This window comes from Narcine bancroftii, chromosome 9, assembly GCF_036971445.1.
Source record: "Narcine bancroftii isolate sNarBan1 chromosome 9, sNarBan1.hap1, whole genome shotgun sequence".
Lineage (NCBI taxonomy): Eukaryota > Metazoa > Chordata > Chondrichthyes > Torpediniformes > Narcinidae > Narcine > Narcine bancroftii.
Genome location: NC_091477.1, coordinates 113,239,198 through 113,261,537, shown reverse-complemented (window position 1 = coordinate 113,261,537; position 22,340 = coordinate 113,239,198). Strand labels below are relative to the sequence as shown.

At 42.4% G+C, this 22,340-nt stretch overlaps 1 protein-coding gene across 1 annotated transcript in view; it reads left to right on the top strand.

Annotated features, from left to right (window-relative positions):
* The window catches only part of LOC138742667 (sodium/hydrogen exchanger 9-like), a 391,181-nt gene that overhangs the window by 101,113 nt on the left and 267,728 nt on the right, over positions 1–22,340 (top strand). The window contains exon 6 of the mRNA XM_069897383.1: positions 2,516–2,621. Within this exon, the coding sequence (XP_069753484.1) occupies positions 2,516–2,621 (106 nt within the window). The remainder of the gene's footprint in view (positions 1–2,515; positions 2,622–22,340) is intronic.

Genomic DNA, 22,340 nt, shown 5'->3' with positions numbered 1-22,340 from the left:
TCCCTTCTCCAGACCTGCTCATCTGGAGGCTCCCATCCCCTTGTTGGGGCCTACTCCGTGAAGAGGGGCTATCCATGGGATAGTGAGTGAAGGATGTGTCATGACTGTGGATAACGTTCCACATCAGCGGACATCGGTGGCATCCACTGCCCAAACTGCAGCGTGTGAGTAGATGAAATGCAAGGGAGGGGTGCGAGGATTTCCTAAAGCATGAATGGCATTATTACGGCTGCAAAATTTACCCAGAGCTAGACCGTGTTCCAAATTCTGCAGGGGGTGGGGAAAATGTCTGTTTCCTCCTGCCCTTCTTGCTCCACATAAAGGGCAAATATCCTCGGATCTGGTAACTGCTCTTTATGTGTCCAACCCTGTGGACTCTTGCAGCTTTATGTTGAAGGAAACATTGAAGTGAACTTGGCCTTGCATTATTGTGTAAGAACAATACATTTGTGCAGAGATGCAGTTGTAGGGCAGTAGTCGCATTGGATATTCATCAGCAGTATGACCTTTGGAAAGGAGACAGATGCACTGGGAATGACTTGGGTTGGGAGACCGTGGATGCACTGGGGTAAAACACGAAAGTCTGCAGATTCCGTGATTGAAGTAAAAACACGATGCTGGAGAAACTCAGCAGGTCAAACAGTGTCCTGTATGTAGCAAAGATAGAAATACACAACCAATGTTTCGGGCTTGAGCCCTTTTTTGATTAAGATCAAAAATCAGACACCCGAACAGAAAGGTGGGGGGAGGGGTACAGTTCCACAGGCAGCAGGTAACAGGTAGATAAGGGAGGGAGGGCACACCAGCAAGCAAAGGGGAGAGGGGGATGGTTCCGTGAAAGGAGAGGGAAGGGGTGGAGAGCTGAAGGAAAGATGACAGAGGGATGTGTTTGCACTGTTCTGTACCATGAACTGGAGAACGCTGTTACATCAGGTTGAGCTGGTACAATCGGATGACACATGAACTTGACAGAGTTGCGATGGAGAGATTGGCAACTGTTTTGATGGTGACCAAGCCACACAGAGACTGAAGATGTAAAAAGTCTTTATTTATCTCGACAATCAGGCATTCCTCTGGTGATACTTACAGTCCAATCACCCAGAACTCAAAGTACATCAAGTTTTATATTCTTTAAGAGCAAAGATAAAAAAATCTAGGCTACTACAATAACATTATTGACTTCAATATTTTACGCCTGACAAACAGCTCCATTGAACACTTTGTAACTATCAGGTCATCTCTTGCTGGGATAAAGTACATGGATGGGCTCAAAGCTTTTTAGCGTGGAGAACCCAGACACCCAGAATTAGTAATGTGAGGGCGAGCTCTCTAGTACACAAATATCTCCATATTGACAGAGATCAAAAATACCTTGGACCATGATTGCTATAAATGTCTGGTCGGAACCTGAAATAATCTAGCTGAAGGTGTCCCATGCCTGGTTTGATGGATGCCACTTACTCCTGTTGTCTTGTCACTGATGAATAGGAAAAAGTTGCATGGTCTTGTTAGTTTATAAACCAAAGCTCTTAAGTGACTTCCTGCAGATGACCCGAAGCACAGTACTGTTTGGTAACATAGCTGTCCTTTTAAATCCAAAACTGTTTTTTTTCTCATAGTTTACATTAGAAAAAGTGTTAGCTTTGTAAAAGAAACATAAAAGTTGCAGATGCTGGAATTTGGGCAGACAAAGAATTGCTGGAGGAACTCAACAGGTCAGACAGCGTCCATGGGTAGAAATGGTCAGTCAATGTTTAGAATTGGAACCCTCAATCAAGTCTAAGATAGAACAGGTGAAATTACGTGTAAAGAAGCTGGGGAGGGGTCCAGAGGTGACATAGGGCAGAAGGCGTGGGAAGTGGAGAGACAGGTAGACATTAGGAGGGAGTGGCTGGGGTAAGAAAAGTTGAAGAGAGAAAAATGTAAGTGCATGAGTAGGACACAGATGGGGGTGGGGGGTCACAGAAAATTAGGAAAATCAGTGTTCACGGTTTAAGGCTGTCCAGGAGAATTATGATATGTGGATTAAAAAAAAAAGATTGGTATTCATTTGTATTAAAGGATGTCTGATACCTAACAATCCCTAACAGGAAAATTAGGATGGTCTTCCTTAAACCCATGAATGTTTGCTGGGATTAAGCAGGGATTATGCTGGGATTAAGCAGGGATTATGATGGCCTTTGATAGACTAAATAAGGGAAGCCTTCTGCTATTGGCAGAAAGGTTGGTAACCTGAGGACATCGAATTGCACTACATACAAATTCCCTGCAGGAATAGCTTTGGTGATGTATTATGCTTAATATAATCATTTGGCTGATCCTGCATGTTATTGTAGGGTTGCTTAGCAACAGCAACAATGCAATGAACTTGAATTTGCAAGGCCTGCACAGAGATGATCCCAGAAAGCTTCAAGTGGCTTGATTAGTACAGGGTTAAGCCTGCGTTGGGCTCATCCCATGCTCCCACTAATGCCTTGAGTAAAAGTTGCCTCTCATTGTCTTTTTCCCCACATAGTAACTGTGCTGGCCATCTTCCATGAGCTCGATGTGGATCCACAGCTGTACACCCTGCTCTTTGGGGAGAGTGTTCTCAATGACGCTGTCGCCATCGTCCTGACACAGTAAGTGTTGATCCTTCTGACTGGTGGGGTGACACACAAAAGTCTGCAGATGATGAGATTGTAGTAAAAACACACAGAAATGCTGGAGGAACTCAGCAGGTCCTGCAGCGTCCATAGGAGGTAAAGAAATATTACTGGCATTTCAGGCCTGAGCCCTTCTTCAAGGTATAAGCAAAAAGCAGACAGGCGTCCAAATTAAATATGAGAGATTAAGGGAGAAGAAAGGGAAGAAGAGTCCAGAGGTAACACCTTTTGGCTGTTGGGTCTGGACTCCTCCTCCCATTCTTCTCCCTCAATCTCTCATCTTTAATTAAGGTGCCTGCCTGATTCCTGCTTATACCTTGAAGAAGAGCTCAGGCCCAAAACGTTGTTAATATACAGTATCTTTACCTTCCCTGGAGGCTGTGAGATTTCTGCGTTTTTACTTCTGACTGACGTTGCTAGTGTGGTAATGGTGTTGTTTATATGTTCATCCATATGAATACGTCCTCACCCCCCTCCCCCTCCCCCGCCACCCACGATCATTATCAAGGCTTAAAGCTGCATTTTAAGAATGTCAAAGCTTTGCTTCTGAAAAATAAATTCTTCCCACTAAATATGATTTTTGTCAACCCGTTTCTGTTGTGCACTCTCCAATAGAGCCACAAATGGCCTTGCAACGATTAGTTTTCAGTGGCCAAATAATTACATTGGACAGCAATTATTTTCAAAAGGTTTCCTTCCTGAAAAAAAAATTAGAGATTATCGTAGACAGTTTCAAGCTGAACACAAAGTATGCTATGAAAGTTTAACTATTACAATTAATGTTAGATATCAAATGGTACAATTTAATTTTTTTACCTCAATTACATTATACTCCATACAAATTGCATTAACTTCATTCAAATTGTTCTGATCAATGTTTTAGATGTAATAAAGAAGTAGGATCTTTCCTGCATGCAGTCTGGCAACGTGAAAGGTATCGGTGCCACAAGACTCACACCACCAGGTTCAGGGACAGCGGCTCCCCCTCCACCACCAGACTCCTCAACAACAAACTCAATCAGGGACTCATTTAATGACTCTTGTGCACTTTATGAATTATTTTTATTCTCTCTGTAGGCACAGTTTGTTTGCGTTCGTTATCTGTTTACAGTTCTTTATTTGTTTACACATACATGCTTTTCCTAGGCAGTGGGAGATGTAGAGTCCATAGAGGGAAGGAATTCTTCATTACATCCTGAACTACATTCACTACCTTCTGTTGATTCGTATGATCTTGAGCAGACCAGCGAAAGCTCTTTGTAGTAAAAACACAAAAATGTGGGAGGAACTCAGCAGATCACGCAACGTACATAGGAAGTAAAGATATATAACCAATGTTTCAGCCCTGAGCCCTTCTTCGAGGTATCAGCTCCCATATCTGGCTGTGAAGCAGGCAGTGTCTGCTTTTGATAGTAGTTGTTGTAAGACAAAGGGGGGGAGGGGGTGGGGGTGGTTGCATTCCAAACTTCCTTTGTCTTGGAAGAAAGTAGAGGTATTGGCTGTAAATGAGAGGTGTGTGACGCTTGAAGTACAAGGGAATGACTGGGTCCTTCCTGGGATGATGGAGTTGAAATGAGAGAAAACGTTTCTTAGAATTATATATATATGCTGGCAGATTATGTAGTTCTGACCCACCTAAGTGCAGGTTCCCAGTGTTAATTGTCGTAATAAATACAAATAAAAGGAGCCACGTGCATTGTTTATCAGTGAAAAATGTAAACCTGTGTGTCCACTTTCAGTGGTAAATTGTTCATGTATCAATTCAGAAAGAAAAGAAGGAACATCCACTCCAAACACTGGTGGATTATGTTCAAGTCTAACGTCAAGATTTTAAAATTTTCCAACCTGACCTCTGTTCATTTCTGCCCTACCACTGGACTTGACTATTCCAACACACTGTTTTCTTTCTCCCTTTTTTGCCAATCCTCTATAACATTGACATCATCTGCCCATTCTCCAAAGTTCTGCTTGGTCATCATCTCCAGTTATCATATCAGCTATCCAAGGAAGCTACAGCCTCCATTGACCCTCTTTTCAGGGTCAACAGTCTCCCCAGGTCTCCGAAAAGGTGGTAGCTGAAGGGAAGCAAGAATAGTTTTTGGTTTAGGGGGCCATGAAGGGCAGAAGTCCTTCCTTCTAATTTCTGAAACTCACCCATAATTCGGTATTTCCACCTTTTACAGAAAGCCCAGGGGGATTTGACCTCCTCCCTGAGGTTGGAGATTCCCACCATCCCAGTTGCTGGAGAAAGCTATCTGTCAAATTCTGCAACTTGCTGTTAGGTTCTCTATTCAAATAAAAGTTAAGATCATCTAACAAGGGCTCTCTTCTTGTTGAGGAGAAGAATTTTACTCTGTGTATTCCAATCTGAAATTGTGTTTGTCTGTAAATGAATCTTGGCATTTAATTTAAGTTACAGCACAGAATATTAGACGCTAATTATAACAAGGTATGGTTTATTTTCCATTTGTGTGCAAGGTTCCCCTGAGTAAATGATACCTGCCCTGGAAATACAGTCTGGTGAGATGAAGCATGCATTACAACACTGAAAAATAGGACTCACTGCACCATTGTAAACAACAAAGGGATTGTTAGTCATTCTTTGTGTATCTGTTGTGTGTGAAAATGATTCCAATAAGAAGAATTAGTGAAAGGGATGTGACTCAGACTAAAGGCTGGTCCCTAGATGAGCAGGGAATTGGCATTGAGCTAAAGTGTGAATGACAGTGTGCCAGTGTGATGCCTGCAGTGGTTCACAGTGGAATTTGGTTTAGCCTCAACCTGCCAAGAGACACAAGCCACGGCATAAACCTTTTTCTGAAGAGTTGTATTCTGACAGTGCCTTTTAAAGCCAAAGAACTTTCCATTCACTGAAATGTAGTAATTTTTGTAATGTAGAAAAAGCAGCTCCTATTTACACTCAACAGGTTCCCATAGCATTAACGAATCTACTTTTAAATACTCTGTTCTCGCCTGTGCCATCAAGAAAGAGGTCTAGGTGCTACATGACTCGCACCACCGGGCTCAGGAACAGGTGCTCCCCCTCCCCCATCAGACTCCTCAACAACAAACTCAATCAGGGACTCATTTAAGGGCTCTTAGTTTGCACGTTATATATTATTGAGTATTTCTTTTATGTATTGCACAGTTTGTTTGCACTCTTCCTTGTCATTTACATTACTCTCTTTTGAATGGGTCCCTGGAATACAGGTTTTTTTTTTGCACTACCAATAAATCGAAATTTTGCCTGGCCTGGAAAACAAAGAATCTCAGGGTTGTATGAGATGTCATGACAATAAATCTGTTGTGGGAACCTAATTCGGGCACAGTGTGGTGAATTTCTGGAATCCTATGTCTTGTTGGTAATGTGACCACTGTACCACCCTGGGCGTGGAGCGCCTGGTTGGGGAAATGAAAGGCTTAGGCCTCCCTATCAAAATTTATCATCAAGAGCGCAAACACAACGTCACATACAACCCTGAGATTCTTTTACCTACTGGCCAGACTGCCTGCTACTGCACCACATTTGGTTTTGTAGCAGCTTATGTCATTTAGGCCCTGCCATGGCATGTTGGGTATCCTTCATTGATTCAATTTTTGTCCGGAATCTACACCTCGCCTGGGAGATGGCTTTCCGTAGGTTGAACCTGCTCCTTGTGTAGTGTTCTGGATCTCCGGACTTAAATGCCTATGATCTGGCTCTCAGCAGGTTCCAGATTTATTTGTTAACACTGGCATCACTAGGGGAGTGTGGGGTGGGGTGCGGGGTGCAACACGCACCAGATGTTTCAGCAGAAATGTATTATTTTTTATAAAAATATCCCTGTAGTTAGTTATAACAACAAAAACATTTTTCGTAAGCCCAGCTTACAAGGCTAAAACTCTATGCAATTTACTTTTTGAATGTGCTCTGTCAGAGCTCTCATTATTACCCAATTACAATAATGTTTCGAATCACATGGCTTCATCTGCCTGCGCTACAAGTGTTTTCATTGCTATTAGTGTTTTTACCGTTGCTACTTTTGTCAAATTTTCTGGTGTTTTAGCTACAATATTGTGATAATTAGTGTTTGTCAACCTATATCAATAACTATTTTGAGAATGAAGAAGTAATTAAAGGAAAAGAAGGAGAAAATCAACAGTTGCTAATAATGTTATAATTCAATGTAGGAAGATCTTACAAAATAATTTTGTTGTTAGTATTCATATAATTTAAGAAATATTACATTAAAGAAATTTACACATTTTTCACATATTATTCTGTAATTTAAAGGTGTAAGTTTAATTTTGCTAGTTGTTTATCTCACTCCTATTGCAATTACATTCAGTGATATAGGGGAATTGCCATTTACAAGCAACATTAGTACAAAAAAAACATCACTAAGGATTACTAGGTATGGCCAGATATGGAAGGAGGTCCATGGGGGTGGGGTCTTGGGGTGACACCACGAGTTACTGCACAGGGTGTCTCCAACCCTAGGGACGTCACTGTTTGTTCATCCAGGGATTCTGGTTCAGGAAAGCCTTGAATGACTTGGATGGGACAAGCCCATCAACAGCTATTTTGATAAGGGTCCACAATGATGCGAGGGTAATCATTCAGATTCTCAGCTGAGTTCTTGAACACTGACACCCAATCCACTGACTCCAGGCAATCCTATGGCAGTTCTTCAGCCTCCTGCAACCGCCTTCTGGCTGTCCTGATCTCTGGAGTCTCTTTTCAGGCTCTGCCTAGATGCAGGCAGAAGGAGCTCTGCCAGGTGTTCTGACTTTCTAAAATGCAGTCTTTGGAAAGAACAATAAGCCTTCCTTTTTTCAGTGTAGCAGTGATTAAATATGGTGGGAGCTCTAGAACAGCAGAATACTACCTACGTACTGGTGATAATCAACCAGGGTTTTATTGAGCCAGGCCTAGTTAAAGTCACCCATGATGATTTGTTGTGTCAGGATGGCCCATCTCTTGTTTACTGACCACACCGTGCAATACCCTTTTGTAATCCGCAGCAGCAGAGAGAGATAGACCCCATTTCTCTAATGTATGTTCCAATAATGCCTGTATATCAGTAAGTGCAACACTCACAGTTTGGCGGGCAGCAACCTCCTTTGAAGAAGACCGCAGAGCCCACCTCACTGACAAAAGGCAAAGGAGGAAAAACCCAACACCCAACCCCAACCAACCAATTTTCCGCTGCAACCGTGTTGTCAGCCACAAACGAGCCTGCAGCTGACGTGGACTTTTTACCCCCTCCATAAATCTTCGTCCGCGAAGCCAAGCCAAAGAATGAAGTGTTATCTAATATCTAACTGAACACTCCTTTGTTGACAGAACTTTGAAAAGTTGCTTGTTTGGTTCAAACCACGGTCTCCTTAAGGAGTGAGGGGGGTAAAGAATCCAATCCTCAGTGATGGAAGTACAAATGAATTAGTATCAATACCAATGTTGTGTTCAGGAATTGGACTCCTACATTACCTAGTAGTAGATCCATCATGACCGATCAATAAAATTATTTACAAGGTGTAGAATATTTGAGCTGCTGCTAAACATTCTACATTGAACATTATTTTAGACTCCACTTCACTTCCAAATAACTTTCCTAGAGAAACTTTTAGCACGTGGCTTTCATGCATTTCCATTTGACTCACATGCAAGCAAAATGATATAAGGTCTGTGAAAGCATTCTCTTTAGTACCTGGGGAGTTACCTGTCAAGAAAGCGAATGCCTTTACTGTCCTTTATTGCAAACTCAAATAAGGTACTGTATGTTTAATGAAATAATTTCCAAGTGTCTGTGGTCTCTTTTCTCTCTTACCTCTTAATATAGTTGTGTTGTGTATATTTGATGAGTGGGGAAGGAGAGAGCAGGAAGGAATTCATTGTGAGCAAGTTGTTATTGCATCAGAGATCTCCTGGTTAATAGCTAAACCCAGTCAGTGAGTCGATCAAAATGCCCTCCTGGGAAACATTGGAAGAAATTACATTGACTGTCAGAAAGTGCTTACTTAAATGTGATTGACTCTTCATTCACTGATTCAAACATTTAGGAATGGACAGTAAATGCAGGTATTGCCAATAAGTTTCCACATCCCATGAGTGAACCATTCATTTAAAAATGTTGATGTTTTGAAATTTGTCATCTGTTTTGTGCTCAACATGTTTTACAATAATACCCGTATATTGGATTCTCCTGAGCAATTCAATTGATTTCTATCCCCGGGATATTTATTTCAGCAGGCGTATTACACACTTGAAATAAATAGGTTGTGTCCTCCACTATTGCACAGCACAGTGTAACACAGATTAACTCAATAATTGGTGCACGCAGAGATCACTGTTGCAGAGGATAAAAATGAACTCCGTGCTGTTATGGGAAAGAATTGCCATGGAAACCATCCAATTTGATAATTAATAAAGCATCGGTGAAGGTAAAAAGCATCTGTGAAATGTATATAACTTTATTAATCGTTTTGAGTTGCGTTTTGGAATGGCTTTTTTGCTTTGAGATTTTAATCGATGAAGATTGATGTGATTTCAGAGTTGATGGTTTAGCTTTTGTTTCCTTGACAAAGAGAACACACTTTGTAACAATAGGGGCTGTTATTAAAGATAGCTGTGGGTCATACAAAGCAGTTTTTAACACAATATGAAGCAGTAATTTAGGGACATAATCTAAATTGTGGATTGAACGCTGAAGGCAGTTTTGTTTTCGCACTTGAACTGCATCAGTCTGCCACTCTTGTGCTCCCTTATAGAGTGCTGCAGGGAGAAAATGCATAGGAATGCCATAAATATTGAAGCAATTAAAGCTGGCTGCAGTTTTGCAATGGCCAAATCATAGGAATGGACCACCAAGAAAAGAGAGCTGTAAATTTTCTCAGTATTAAGGGTAACTAACTCAACATCGGATACTTAATCTTTGAGATCATACATCAATGCCAGATTCTAAACCAGACAAGTTAGTTCAATATAGTGGTTTGCATTCTCAACAGTATGACCAAACAAGTGCATGCAGAATATGGTCATACAAACAAAAGCATTCTAGAGAAACACTTTGCCGTTAAGCTTTATAGCTGATCTGGGCCAGTGTCTGATCATCCATTCCCTGTCTGCTTACCAATACACATGAGATCCCAGTATCCCACAGCCTCCTCTCAAATTCAAGATTCCTTTATTGTCATACAGCAAATTTCAAAAAAAATAGTCCTTTGTTTGCCTGTAAAGGGGCATCACCAGTCCAGCTCCCCTTCAAGAAAAGGAAAGTCCCTTCAAAGACATAGGGTGTCTATCGATCCCACCACATCCTCTGATGCCTGCTGCCTCCTGCGCTCCCATAATATCCACAGCCACCCTGTCAGCATTCTCATTCTGGTCTTCAAATCCCTTCCTGATCTTTTCCTTCCTTATTTTTGTAACTTCATCCAACTCTGCAGCTTCTCAAGTGCTTTGCATTTCTCAAAGCTTCTGGCTTCTCAGGCATCCCTTGACCCCTCTATAATTTAATTCGACCATTGCCGACTTCTGCCATCTAAACCCTGGACTTCCCTCCCTAAATCTACTTATATACTTTCTTTAAGTCCCACCATAAAACCTACCTCACTTTTATTCAGCCCTCCTAATATCTCCTTCTCCTGCTGCATTCCAATTTCATATGTGAAAAATCAAGCACATTCTGGCATTAAAGCTCACTGCTACCATCAGGAAGGAGGAACAGGAACCTAAAGATGAGCACCTAATGCTTTTCCCCCTCAGTCATCAGATTTCTGAAAGGACAATGAACCACAGACACTACTGTTGAGTGAGTCCAGGAAGAGTAAGAGCACACAGCACTGACAATACATGCAGAACAATACCACACACTCATCTGGCATGGTGTGCCACCATGAGCTACATATCTCACGGTTGGTGTGGCGGTTAAGGTGGCATGGATGGCATAGCGATTAGCGTAATGCCTTTGTAGCGCCAGTGATTGGGACCGGGGTTCAAATCTTGAGTTGTCTGTAAGGAGTTTGTGACTACGTGGGTTTTCTCTGCGGGTCTCCGGTTTCCTCCCACCATTCGAAATGTACTGGGGGGGGTATAGGTTAATTGGATGTAATTGGGCGGCACAGATTTGTGGGCCAAAATGGCCTATTACAGTACTATATGTGTGGTTAAACTACTGTCATGCTATGATTGGCTACTGCCGGCTGGACCCACCTCCCGAGACCGATCCTACCCATAGCCCCTAGCATGCTCCCCATTCCACTCTGCCTCGATCAGTCAATGAGATTGATGGCTGTTCCAGTCTATAGTTAATAAAAGCTTTGCAACTCCAGTCTTTTGTGATTATTGATGGTGCATCAGTTTGTCTAAATTTAAAAATTAATATCTGAGTCAGGGGCTGCTGATTGAGAAAAGCTGAAGAGTTTCCTGATGGAAATTGATTTTTTATTGGAAGGGCTTTGCTGCCTTCTCTCTATTGACTGCTATTGGCAATCAAATATAAATGGAACTGAGGTGAAGCAAGAAGGAATGGAGGATTTATGTGAAGATTAGCTGCATCATGCACACATTAAGTGGAAATATCTTGGAATTTCTGAAAATAATGTGCACAAACATGTATTTGAATGAAGCATGAAGTTGTAAATGGACACCACCTTAACTAACTTCTGGAATATTTTAACCTTCATAATTATGGAAACAATTATGAGACTTCAATTTGTTGCTGGAGGCTGACAAAATTTCAAAGCACCTCTTATCTGGTTTATTTAGATGCTGGTGGGTGGATTATCACTGCCCTTAAATATATGAAGCACCTAAATCAATTCTGAGAGCCATTTTAAAACACAGTGCTGGAGAAACTCACCAGGTCAAACAGTGTACTTTATGTTAGCAGAGATAAAGATATCCAACGTTTGGGGCTGAGCCCTTCATCAAAGTATGCGCAAGTTGCCCATCTATAATCCCTTTGCTCTCCACATCCCCAACTCCTCCCCCACCATTCTATTCTGGTACCTGCCTACATTTTGCTCATACCTTGATGAAGGGCTGAAGCCTGAAACATTGGTAATGTACCTTTATCTTTGTATGCTGATTGACCTTCCGAGTTTCTCGAGCATCATGTTTTTACTTCAATCACAACTTCTGCAGACTCTAGTGTTTTACTTTGAAGGCTGTTTGTTTTACTTTTGTTAGAAATTAAAGTACCTTTAAAGAAATTGCTCGAGACAAAAATTGAGAACAAAGAACATTTATTACTACAACAATGCAAAGTTGGGTGCTTCCCCTTACCCTGGGAATACACACAGACACTGGGGCTCACCCAACTTTTATACAGTTGATTTCAGTGTAGGAATACCCTCCCCCTTACATTCTTCTGCCTCCTGCTGGAGAGGTTTGGCATTAGGCAATCCTGCCTGCCTACGTGCAATTTCAGAATACTTGGAGGACCAGGGGGGGGTATCCTGTCGGTGTCCCTTCATGTTATTGTCCTTATTCACACCTTCCTGATTCTCAGGGCTACAGTCTCTTGATATGCAGAGTTGACTCATTCTATCTAGGGTTGGCTAATTTCATATGTATAAATCTGTGTATGGTTAGCTAATTAGAAATGTATGACTTGGTACTTCTGTCCAGGGCTAGGAGACCCTTATCTGATCCAGACTACCTCAACTTCCTACATTCTATTGTACCTTACCATTCCTTATCTTAGTCCTATGGTCTTGTCACAAAGACTAGAAGATTCTTATGTTAATCGTGCTGACTCTGCTTTCCTGCATCCTAAGCCCCAAGCTTATCCTGTTTGAACTGGTTACAGCCATTTTACTGATGAACTTTAGTTTCTTCCATGTTCATAATTTTAGATCAATTTTCCCATCTCTCACAATCCTCACTTTTCTTTTAGATCAGTAATACTGATCTTTCACCATGATCAGTGTTACTGATCTTTGGTTACTGGTGTCAGTGTGACTGATCCCCCCCCCCCCCCCCTTCCTCACTTTTCTTTTAGATCAGTAATACTGATCTTTCAAGTGTAAGGTGTAGTTTTACCCAGCTGGTCAATAACCGAATTGTAACACCTGTGTAAAGTCTTTAGGTAGGGGAGCACCATGAAGGTCAGAGTAGCGAGTCCAGCTGCTTATTAGGGTTGTGAGTATCAGGCTCCAGTTCTCAGTAAAGAGTCTAGTCCATCCCACATCAGTCCGAAGTTGCCACGTCTGAACATGGGCATGGGCAGATTCACGTTGAAACATTGAAGCAGTGTCTGTTAACCACCCGACTTTTGTAAGCATTGTCCTGACGAAGTCTGTGAGAGACGCTGCCTTCAGCAGCGAACGAGTAGCAGTAGTCAGGCGGTTCCGTTGAATTGTGGCTAGTATCTGATGTCCTCTTCAGCCCCGAACCCTAGGGCCACCGATCTCCGAAGGCTGTCTGGAGCCTGATATTAAAGTGTCGAGCAGCTCACGTTGTTGGAAACTGGTGCTCCCTTTCATGGGGTGATGAAAAGAGACCAAGCTGGGGGGGGATTGTTTCTTGTGATTTAACTGTGTGTTGCAGCTTGTCTGCTAACATTAGCATATGTATCATTGAACTTGTGAGTTGCAGCCTGTCTGTGTACATTAGCATATGTATTAACTCTCTCTCTCTCTGTTACATGTACAATCCTGACTACCATTCTGTCTGTCTTTGTCCCACCATGTCCTTTGTGCTATCGCTTCAAAACTCCTGTCTTTAATACCTGTGTAGGCTAAGGTACAAAAACAAAGGCGAGAAATCAGACTGCTCAAACTACAGGGGAATCACGTTGCTCTCCATTGCAGGCAAAATCTTCGCTAGGATTCTACTAAATAGAATAATACCTAGTGTCGCCGAGAATATTCTCCCAGAATCACAGTGCGGCTTTTGCGCAAACAGAGGAACTACTGACATGGTCTTTGCCCTCAGACAGCTCCAAGAAAAGTGCAGAGAACAAAACAAAGGACTCTACATCACCTTTGTTGACCTCACCAAAGCCTTCGACACCGTGAGCAGGAAAGGGCTTTGGCAAATACTAGAGCGCATCGGATGTCCCCCAAAGTTCCTCAACATGATTATCCAACTGCACGAAAACCAACAAGGTCGGGTCAGATACAGCAATGAGCTCTCTGAACCCTTCTCCATTAACAATGGCGTGAAGCAAGGCTGTGTTCTTGCACCAACCCTCTTTTCAATCTTCTTCAGCATGATGCTGAACCAAGCCATGAAAGACCCCAACAATGAAGACGCTGTTTACATCCGGTACCGCACGGATGGCAGTCTCTTCAATCTGAGGCGCCTGCAAGCTCACACCAAGACACAAGAGAAACTTGTCCGTGAACTACTCTTTGCAGATGATGCCGCTTTAGTTGCCCATTCAGAGCCAGCTCTTCAGCGCTTGACGTCCTGCTTTGCGGAAACTGCCAAAATGTTTGGCCTGGAAGTCAGCCTGAAGAAAACTGAGGTCCTCCATCAGCCAGCTCCCCGCCATGACTACCAGCCCCCCCACATCTCCATCGGGCACACAAAACTCAAAACGGTCAACCAGTTTACCTATCTCGGCTGCACCATTTCATCAGATGCAAGGATCGACAATGAGATAGACAACAGACTCGCCAAGGCAAATAGCGCCTTTGGAAGACTACACAAAAGAGTCTGGAAAAACAACCAACTGAAAAACCTCACAAAGATAAGCGTATACAGAGCCGTTGTCATACCCACACTCCTGTTCGGCTCCGAATCATGGGTCCTCTACCGGCACCACCTACGGCTCCTAGAACGCTTCCACCAGCGTTGTCTCCGCTCCATCCTCAACATCCATTGGAGCGCTCACACCCCTAACGTCGAGGTACTCGAGATGGCAGAGGTCGACAGCATCGAGTCCACGCTGCTGAAGATCCAGCTGCGCTGGATGGGTCACGTCTCCAGAATGGAGGACCATCGCCTTCCCAAGATCGTATTATATGGAGAGCTCTCCACTGGCCACCGTGACAGAGGTGCACCAAAGAAAAGGTACAAGGACTGCCTAAAGAAATCTCTTGGTGCCTGCCACATTGACCACCGCCAGTGGGCTGATAACGCCTCAAACCGTGCATCTTGGCGCCTCACAGTTTGGCGGGCAGCAGCCTCCTTTGAAGAAGACCGCAGAGCCCACCTCACTGACAAAAGGCAAAGGAGGAAAAACCCAACACCCAACCCCAACCAACCAATTTTCCCTTGCAACCGCTGCAATCGTGTCTGCCTGTCCCGCATCGGACTGGTCAGCCACAAACGAGCCTGCAGCTGACGTGGACTTTTTACCCCCTCCATAAATCTTCGTCCGCGAAGCCAAGCCAAAGAAGAGGCTAAGATACAAATTAGATGTACTCCACTAAAGCTGTTCAGTTCCCCTGGTCCGTATTGGAATCCCTTGTTAACCCATATCCCACTATGACTATACATTAAATCTATGCCCTGTCTACATTCTAAAGGAGCACAATTGTAACCTCTGCTGCCCCTATTCCAGGGGGACTTAAAACATTAACGAACAATATTCCAAAAAATGAGTAAAACAACAATGAAAGTAAAACCCATTGAAAGCAGCAATAAAATATAACAATAACTGAATAAACAACAATAAATGTAAAGCTCATTGAAAACAGCAATAAAATACAACAATAACTGAATAAACCACAAAAAATGTAAAGCTCATTGAAAACAGCAATAAAATACAACAATAACTGAATAAACCACAATAAATGTAAAGCTCATTGAAAACAGCAATAAAATACACAAAAACTGAATAAACCACGATAAATGTAAAGCTCATTGAAAACAGCAATAAAATACACAAAACTGAATAAACCATTAAAAAAACGAATAAAATTGTAACATTATGGCACTTTGTCATTAATTCTTTGAATGTGGGTCCAGCCTTTCTCTCTTGTTCTTACTGCGGTGTCTGTAATTAAAAGTACACAGAAGGGACCATCCCAGGCAGGTTTTAGTTGATCCTCTTGCCATGCTTTTACATATAACCAATCACTAGATTTTAATAAAATGAATAACAATCTGACTTTCCTTTGTGTTAGTGTAAAAATTGTAAAATGAAACACAAACCATATTTGCATGGGTTTTGAATATGTTAGACCTTATTAAAATGCAGTTGGAGCTGCTTGTCTGTATGGGGCACAACCCTCCAATTTGTTAGAGTGAGTACATAACAGACATTGCAGCACAAGAGCCCCTGCAAGAGAACTTGAAACATATTCAACCTTTAGTTCTGCCTTAAGTAAAATGCCTTGTGCCACAGCTCACAGGAGCTGGCCTTATTTAAAACAGTCTGTAAAACAGGCACCAAAAAAAGTTAAAAGATGTTCTTATGAAGATTGCACACACAATAATTTAAGTACAGGCTAGTTTCTATTATATTCCACTTAAAAGTTCTGCTGCATGAATCCTGGAGCTTGTGGAGTCATTATTGAATCAAGAAATATTGGTACCATGCCAATCTCATTCTAACATGCCAATTTCTCCAGTCCTTAAGTCAAGATGTACTGAATAGCATCTGGTACAAGATCTGTGAGTTCTTAATGATATTATTATTCTTATGCACCCAATTGTTCTGAACGATGCCACCAATTTAAATCATATTCCACCTATTGCAGTACTCACACACCACCATAGACCAGTTCGCAGGTTTATTTCTCCATTAAGCTGAATCCAGTTGCGCAGGATTTACCTCCGTGATTATTTACAATGTAACTTCCGCACTACCGGATTTAAATATAAACCTGATGAATGGGGGAAAGTTATCATGAATTAAATAACAGCGGCAATACAGAGAAATTGTGCTGAGGCATTAATTTCACTCCGGAGGAAAATGCACCAGAGAAATGAATGATTAAACTTATAGGAATCCCCATAGGAATCCCCAGAGGTATCTTTATTCTCCAGAGGTGGGTGATCTTTAAACTCACGGACCTTGACTGCTGAATGTGTAGAAGAAATGTATTAAATGTGTTGATAGGGCTCCATACCTCTAACTGCAAGACAAGAGCCTGAAGCCTCAATTTCAAGTGCCACAGTGCACTTAAAAGGACATGCACACTCCCCCTTCAACTGGCTGATCCAGCCACTTTACACATCAGATCCTTTCTTTATCTCACATACACTTAAAGTTAAGATGTATAGAACTCACCCTATTTGCGCAAACATTTCTCCCTGCAAATGTTATAACATCACTATTCTCAGGTAGTCCCTGTGCAAAATCACATTTGAATACAATTTATTTCATAAATTGGAATTAACTGGTAGTTAAATTCGCTAATTCTACAGTATTGAAAAATGATCCTTTATGACATTTAAATTTTAGCATGAATTTTAATCAATATTGGTCAGTGACTGAAGTGGGAAGTCGTGATTTATGAAATTATCTCTGGTCTCTACTCTCCCACTCCCTGCACTTCTCCCAACATTCAGGAGCTGGCACACAGTCCCTGCCTTTTCCATGTTACTCATCTACTATTACTTTAACTGCTTGCATCAAAATGTTAGCCTTTGCTTTCTGCTTATCCTCAGATGTCTGGACAAATGCTTTTTGTGTGATCTGTAGAAGCTGGGTTATTCCCTGCTCATGCCAATTTTCTGTCTTTTGTAATTTTCTCCTAATATCTGGGGCTGAGTTGGTAACAAAACCTGTTAGTACCAATTGTTCCCCTGCTGGGGATTCCATGTCGAGACCCCCATATTGTATATATATTTGGTCCCAAAAATTGGTCTAACTGTTCGGCACATCCCTGGGGATCTTCTATCAGGGAGGTCAGTTCTTTCTTAAAGTTATACACTTCAGTACTGGTCAGGGGCACATTTACGAAACCGAGACCCTCTCCCATGGGAACTTCCCGCAGTGGTCTCATCCAATTGGTTTCTGGCTTATTAGGTCTGGGTTCCTGCTCCCTGGGAAATGAATCAAAGGGTTCTGCCCTTTCTTCCTGAAGAGTCTCACGCTGTTCTGAATTAAAGTTACCTCTCTCTCCTGCCAACAGAGGTGGTAATCGAGTGCTTTGTGAGCAAGTTATCATACCACTCCTGCTCTCTTCTCTCTTCTCTAGTGGTGGGGGAGGTGGGGAAGGTGCAGAAGGGTAGGTCATAGGAGGGGAAGGAAAGATAGGAGCCGGCATAGGAGGAACATAAGGTGGAGGGAGGGAATGTAACACATCCCAACCCTGTGGTTCAGGGACAAGAGGTTCCTCCTCTCTCTTATTCCTGAATTCTTTCTCATTCAAAACCAGCTGTTCAATGGATCCCTTGAGCCAGCAGGCTGCATATTCCCTGCTCTCAACATTGTCTTTCTGGTTTTGATAGAGCCATAGGTTCAAAGCTTTACACATCCATTCATCCTCGGATCCGAATTTTGGCCAGTACACGGAGCTCCCTTTAACCGGGTATTTAACCCATTCATTACAACAATACCTGACCATCGTCAGTTTGTCTTTACCGCGGGTCTTTCCTGTGCCCCACTCAGATAACATCAACCCAAGCGGGCTGTACGTAGCTATCTGGTGGTCACGTCCTGTGTCAGGACTCTCATCTTTACTGCCCGCCATTCCCATGCTTAGGAACAAGTAAAATACTCTTACCGAGTTCTAGCAGTACTGCTCTAGCGCGCGTCCTTCCGCCGTTTGTTCTCAATGCCTCTTCTCGGATATCACTCGCTTCTTCCACTGACCAGCCACCCGTCGCCCGTGAGTCCAGCTGAATCAGCCGGGGTGCACCTACTCTCGTCGTCGGGGTACTCTGTCAGTGGAGGGAGTGTGATCCCGGACGAGCCCCCATTTGTTAGAAATTAAAGTACCTTTAAAGAAATTGCTCGAGACAAAAATTGAGAACAAAGAACATTTATTACTACAACAATGCAAAGTTGGGTGCTTCCCCTTACCCTGGGAATACACACAGACACTGGGGCTCACCCAACTTTTATACAGTTGATTTCAGTGTAGGAATACCCTCCCCCTTACATTCTTCTGCCTCCTGCTGGAGAGGTTTGGCATTAGGCAATCCTGCCTGCCTACGTGCAATTTCAGAATACTTGGAGGACCAGGGGGGGGTATCCTGTCGGTGTCCCTTCATGTTATTGTCCTTATTCACACCTTCCTGATTCTCAGGGCTACAGTCTCTTGATATGCAGAGTTGACTCATTCTATCTAGGGTTGGCTAATTTCATATGTATAAATCTGTGTATGGTTAGCTAATTAGAAATGTATGACTTGGTACTTCTGTGCAGGGCTAGGAGACCCTTATCTGATCCAGACTACCTCAACTTCCTACATTCTATTGAACCTTACCATTCCTTATCTTAGTCCTATGGTCTTGTCACAAAGACTAGAAGATTCTTATGTTAATCGTGCTGACTCTGCTTTCCTGCATCCTAAGCCCCAAGCTTATCCTGTTTGAACTGGTTACAGCCATTTTACTGATGAACTTTAGTTTCTTCCATGTTCATAATTTTAGATCAATTTTCCCATCTCTCACACTTTCCCCCTCTGAATCTCTCTTCATAATTTGGTGTTTAATACGAGTTGTACCACTTTAATCCAATGACATTGGGACCTGGCCATTGCTGGATCACAGAAAATTCCAGAAAACAGAAATTGACCCCTAAGGGAACCCCCTATGTAAACATATCAAAGGTAGAACAAAGCTTAAAACAGGAAATAATACAGTGGGGCAACACGATTAGCGTAGCAGTTAGCGCAATGCCTTCACAGTGCCAGCGATCGAGACCGTTTGTCAAATGTGCATGGGAGTTGCCGGACCACAGAGTGCCGGATAAGAAAGTTACAACCTGCAGTTGGTTTCTCCAGGTTGGTGTTATCTGCATTCGTTTTGTTGCATTGCTCTTTTCTGAAGCCAAACTCCTCAAAATATTCTGACTGTGGATATCTGAAAATAGAATATCAAATTGGTGCAAGACATTTTGGAGGGGCAAATAAAGCAGAGTCAGAGATGTCTGTACATATTCCCTCAGACCTTGATGGAGGCTCATGCAGAAATTGCAGGTGACCTCATAAGGGTATTTAAGAAGTCCTTAGTCATGGGTGAGGTGCCAGAGAATTGGAGGACAGCTAATGTTGTTCCGTTGCTTAACAAAGACTCTAAGAATAATTCGGGAACTTATAGGCTGGTGAGCCTGACAACAGTAGTGAGCAAGTTGTTGGAAGCTATTGGAAGACACTGAAAGACAAGAAATGATTTGGGTACATCAATGTGGCTTTGTGCGGGGTTTTCATGTCTCACATATCTTTTTAAAGTTTTTTGAGGAGGTTACCAGTAAAACGGATGAAGGAAAGGCAGTGGATATTGTCTGCATAGTTATTAAGGCCTTTGACAAAGTTCCACATGGGATATTAGTCAAGAATGTTCAGTCACTTGGTAATCAGAATCAAAATTTATTGTCATGCAGCATCTTCACAAGAGCAAATATTTACATAAACCACCATACAAAATAAATAAATAAAAAGTCTAAATAAGGCAGTGTCTGTGGTTCATTGGTCATTCAGGAATCTGATGGCGGAGGGGAAGAAGCCGTCTCACAGCTGGAAACCGTCCTGCCAATGTTAGCATTTATCCCTGGGCAATTAACAGCAGTTCTGGCCCTCCTCTTGCATTTTTCCATTCCAAGGTACCCTTCATGCACCCTTTTCAGCATCTCTTGTCTCAGTGATCGAGGAATGATAATTCTGCTCTATCTGTGTAGAAGGCCATTGACAACACGCAGCTCTGCTTTGCTGTTATAGTATGACTGACATTCAGCTGTTGGCCATTCTTCATTCACGTTCTTGATGATCTGTAGACTGGGTCTTTTTCTGTTTTAGCTGTGATCTGCTTGGATTTCAAGTCAGATACGGGAAGAGATTCAGTGATCAGGTTCACGTGGAGATTCACATCTGTCCCACTGAATCAGCCGTTCAGTGTCCCGGGATAGTGTAAGGTAAAACATCATGAGATGGGAATGTGTAGGGAGTTACCCTGTACAGGGCAGTAACAAGAAGGGGAGGTGTCCTTGTACTCCTGTTAGGTAAAACATCATGAGATGGGAATGTACAGGGCTGTAACAAGATGTGAATGCATCCTTGTACTTACAAGATAAGAGAGACATTGATGGATTGAGAGGCAGGAAGCTAGCAGGGAAAGGATAGCAACAGTTTTAGTCATTGGACAAGTAATGATATGATGATGTTCTAAGCACATATCCAAGGGTATAAAAAATCACCATTTTGCTGATAACGGCAGAATGCATTCTCCGACTAACATGTTTAGTCGCAAGTGTTACAATCCAGTAATAAAGAACAAAGAACCCTGATTTCGACTCAGCCTGGTGTTTGTCTCACTCATTCATGAACAAAGCAGACCTAACAATAGGAATAAGGGTTTGGATTTTCACACTTGACCACTCCTAACTGGGACACTGCACGAGTTCACACTTGCAAGGAGCCATCCCCAGGATTCGGACTGTTCTACCTTCTACCAGTGACGTCATAACGCATCGAGCGATGGTGGACCTGAACTAAATCCTGATCAATGTATTATGATCTTATATTTGAACAAAATTAATCATGTATAATTATAACATAATTAGGCTTTATGTACCGCACATTATGCGCCCTTCGGCCCCTATTGTGGTTGTGCCGACCTATGTAAACCTTTATAAGAAACCTTGGGAAAGTGATAGCAATAATTAGCAAGAGCGGACAATTTTTAAACAGGGTGAGAAAGTTGACAGTGCTATAGCGCGCAATTAACACAGCATGGGAAAATTGGTAGCGCAATCATGTACAATTTATAAATACCGTGGGAAAAAAGCGATGGCGGACCTGCCCTCCCAGAATTTTGTGCCACAGAGAAAGGGCTGTATGCACGGAGCATTCATGGAGGGGTTTCTCTGCCACGCAGCAATCTGGGAAGTCAGGTCCACCATTGGTTTTTCCCAGGGTCTTTATAAATTGTGCGCTATAGCGCCACCAACTTTCCTGCGCTGTTTAAAAATTGTAGGGTATTGCTATTTATTTCCTCCCTCCCTCTCTCTCTTGCTGTGACTTTCCCATGGCAAAGTTTATATCTTCATTTTAATTGTTTCTTCCTTCACGTACCTGCACACAAGCAAAAACAAAAACAGGATTTTAACCCTTTAATGGGAACTTACCTTTGTAATTTAGGAGAAACTATAGTTCTGACAGAGATTTTTTATTTATTATTGCATATTTATTTAATCTGTATTTACAGTTTGTTTACATTTCATTCTCTGTTTTGTACAAGTATCTTCTTGAATGTAGCACAGTGACAGGCCCTTAAGGCCCATGAGTCCAATTACACCCAATTAACCTACAATCCCCAGTACGCTTTGAATGGTGGGTGGAAACTGGAGCACCCGGAGGAAACCCACGCAGACACGGGGAAAACGTACAAACTCCTTACAGATAGTGTGCGATTCAATCCCTGTTCCCGATCACTGGAGCCTTTTACTAACTGCTACACTAACCAAGCTGCCCTAACTACCATTAAGTAGAAATTCTGCCAGGCCTGCAGGAAAACAGCCGCACAGAAAACAGAATTTCTTCAAACAGTGGTATAAATTAAATGATCACATTTTGTCAAGACAGCAAAAGGGATAATAAGTATAGAATAGATAAATAAATATTCACAGTTGCAGTACAGCAAGAAAA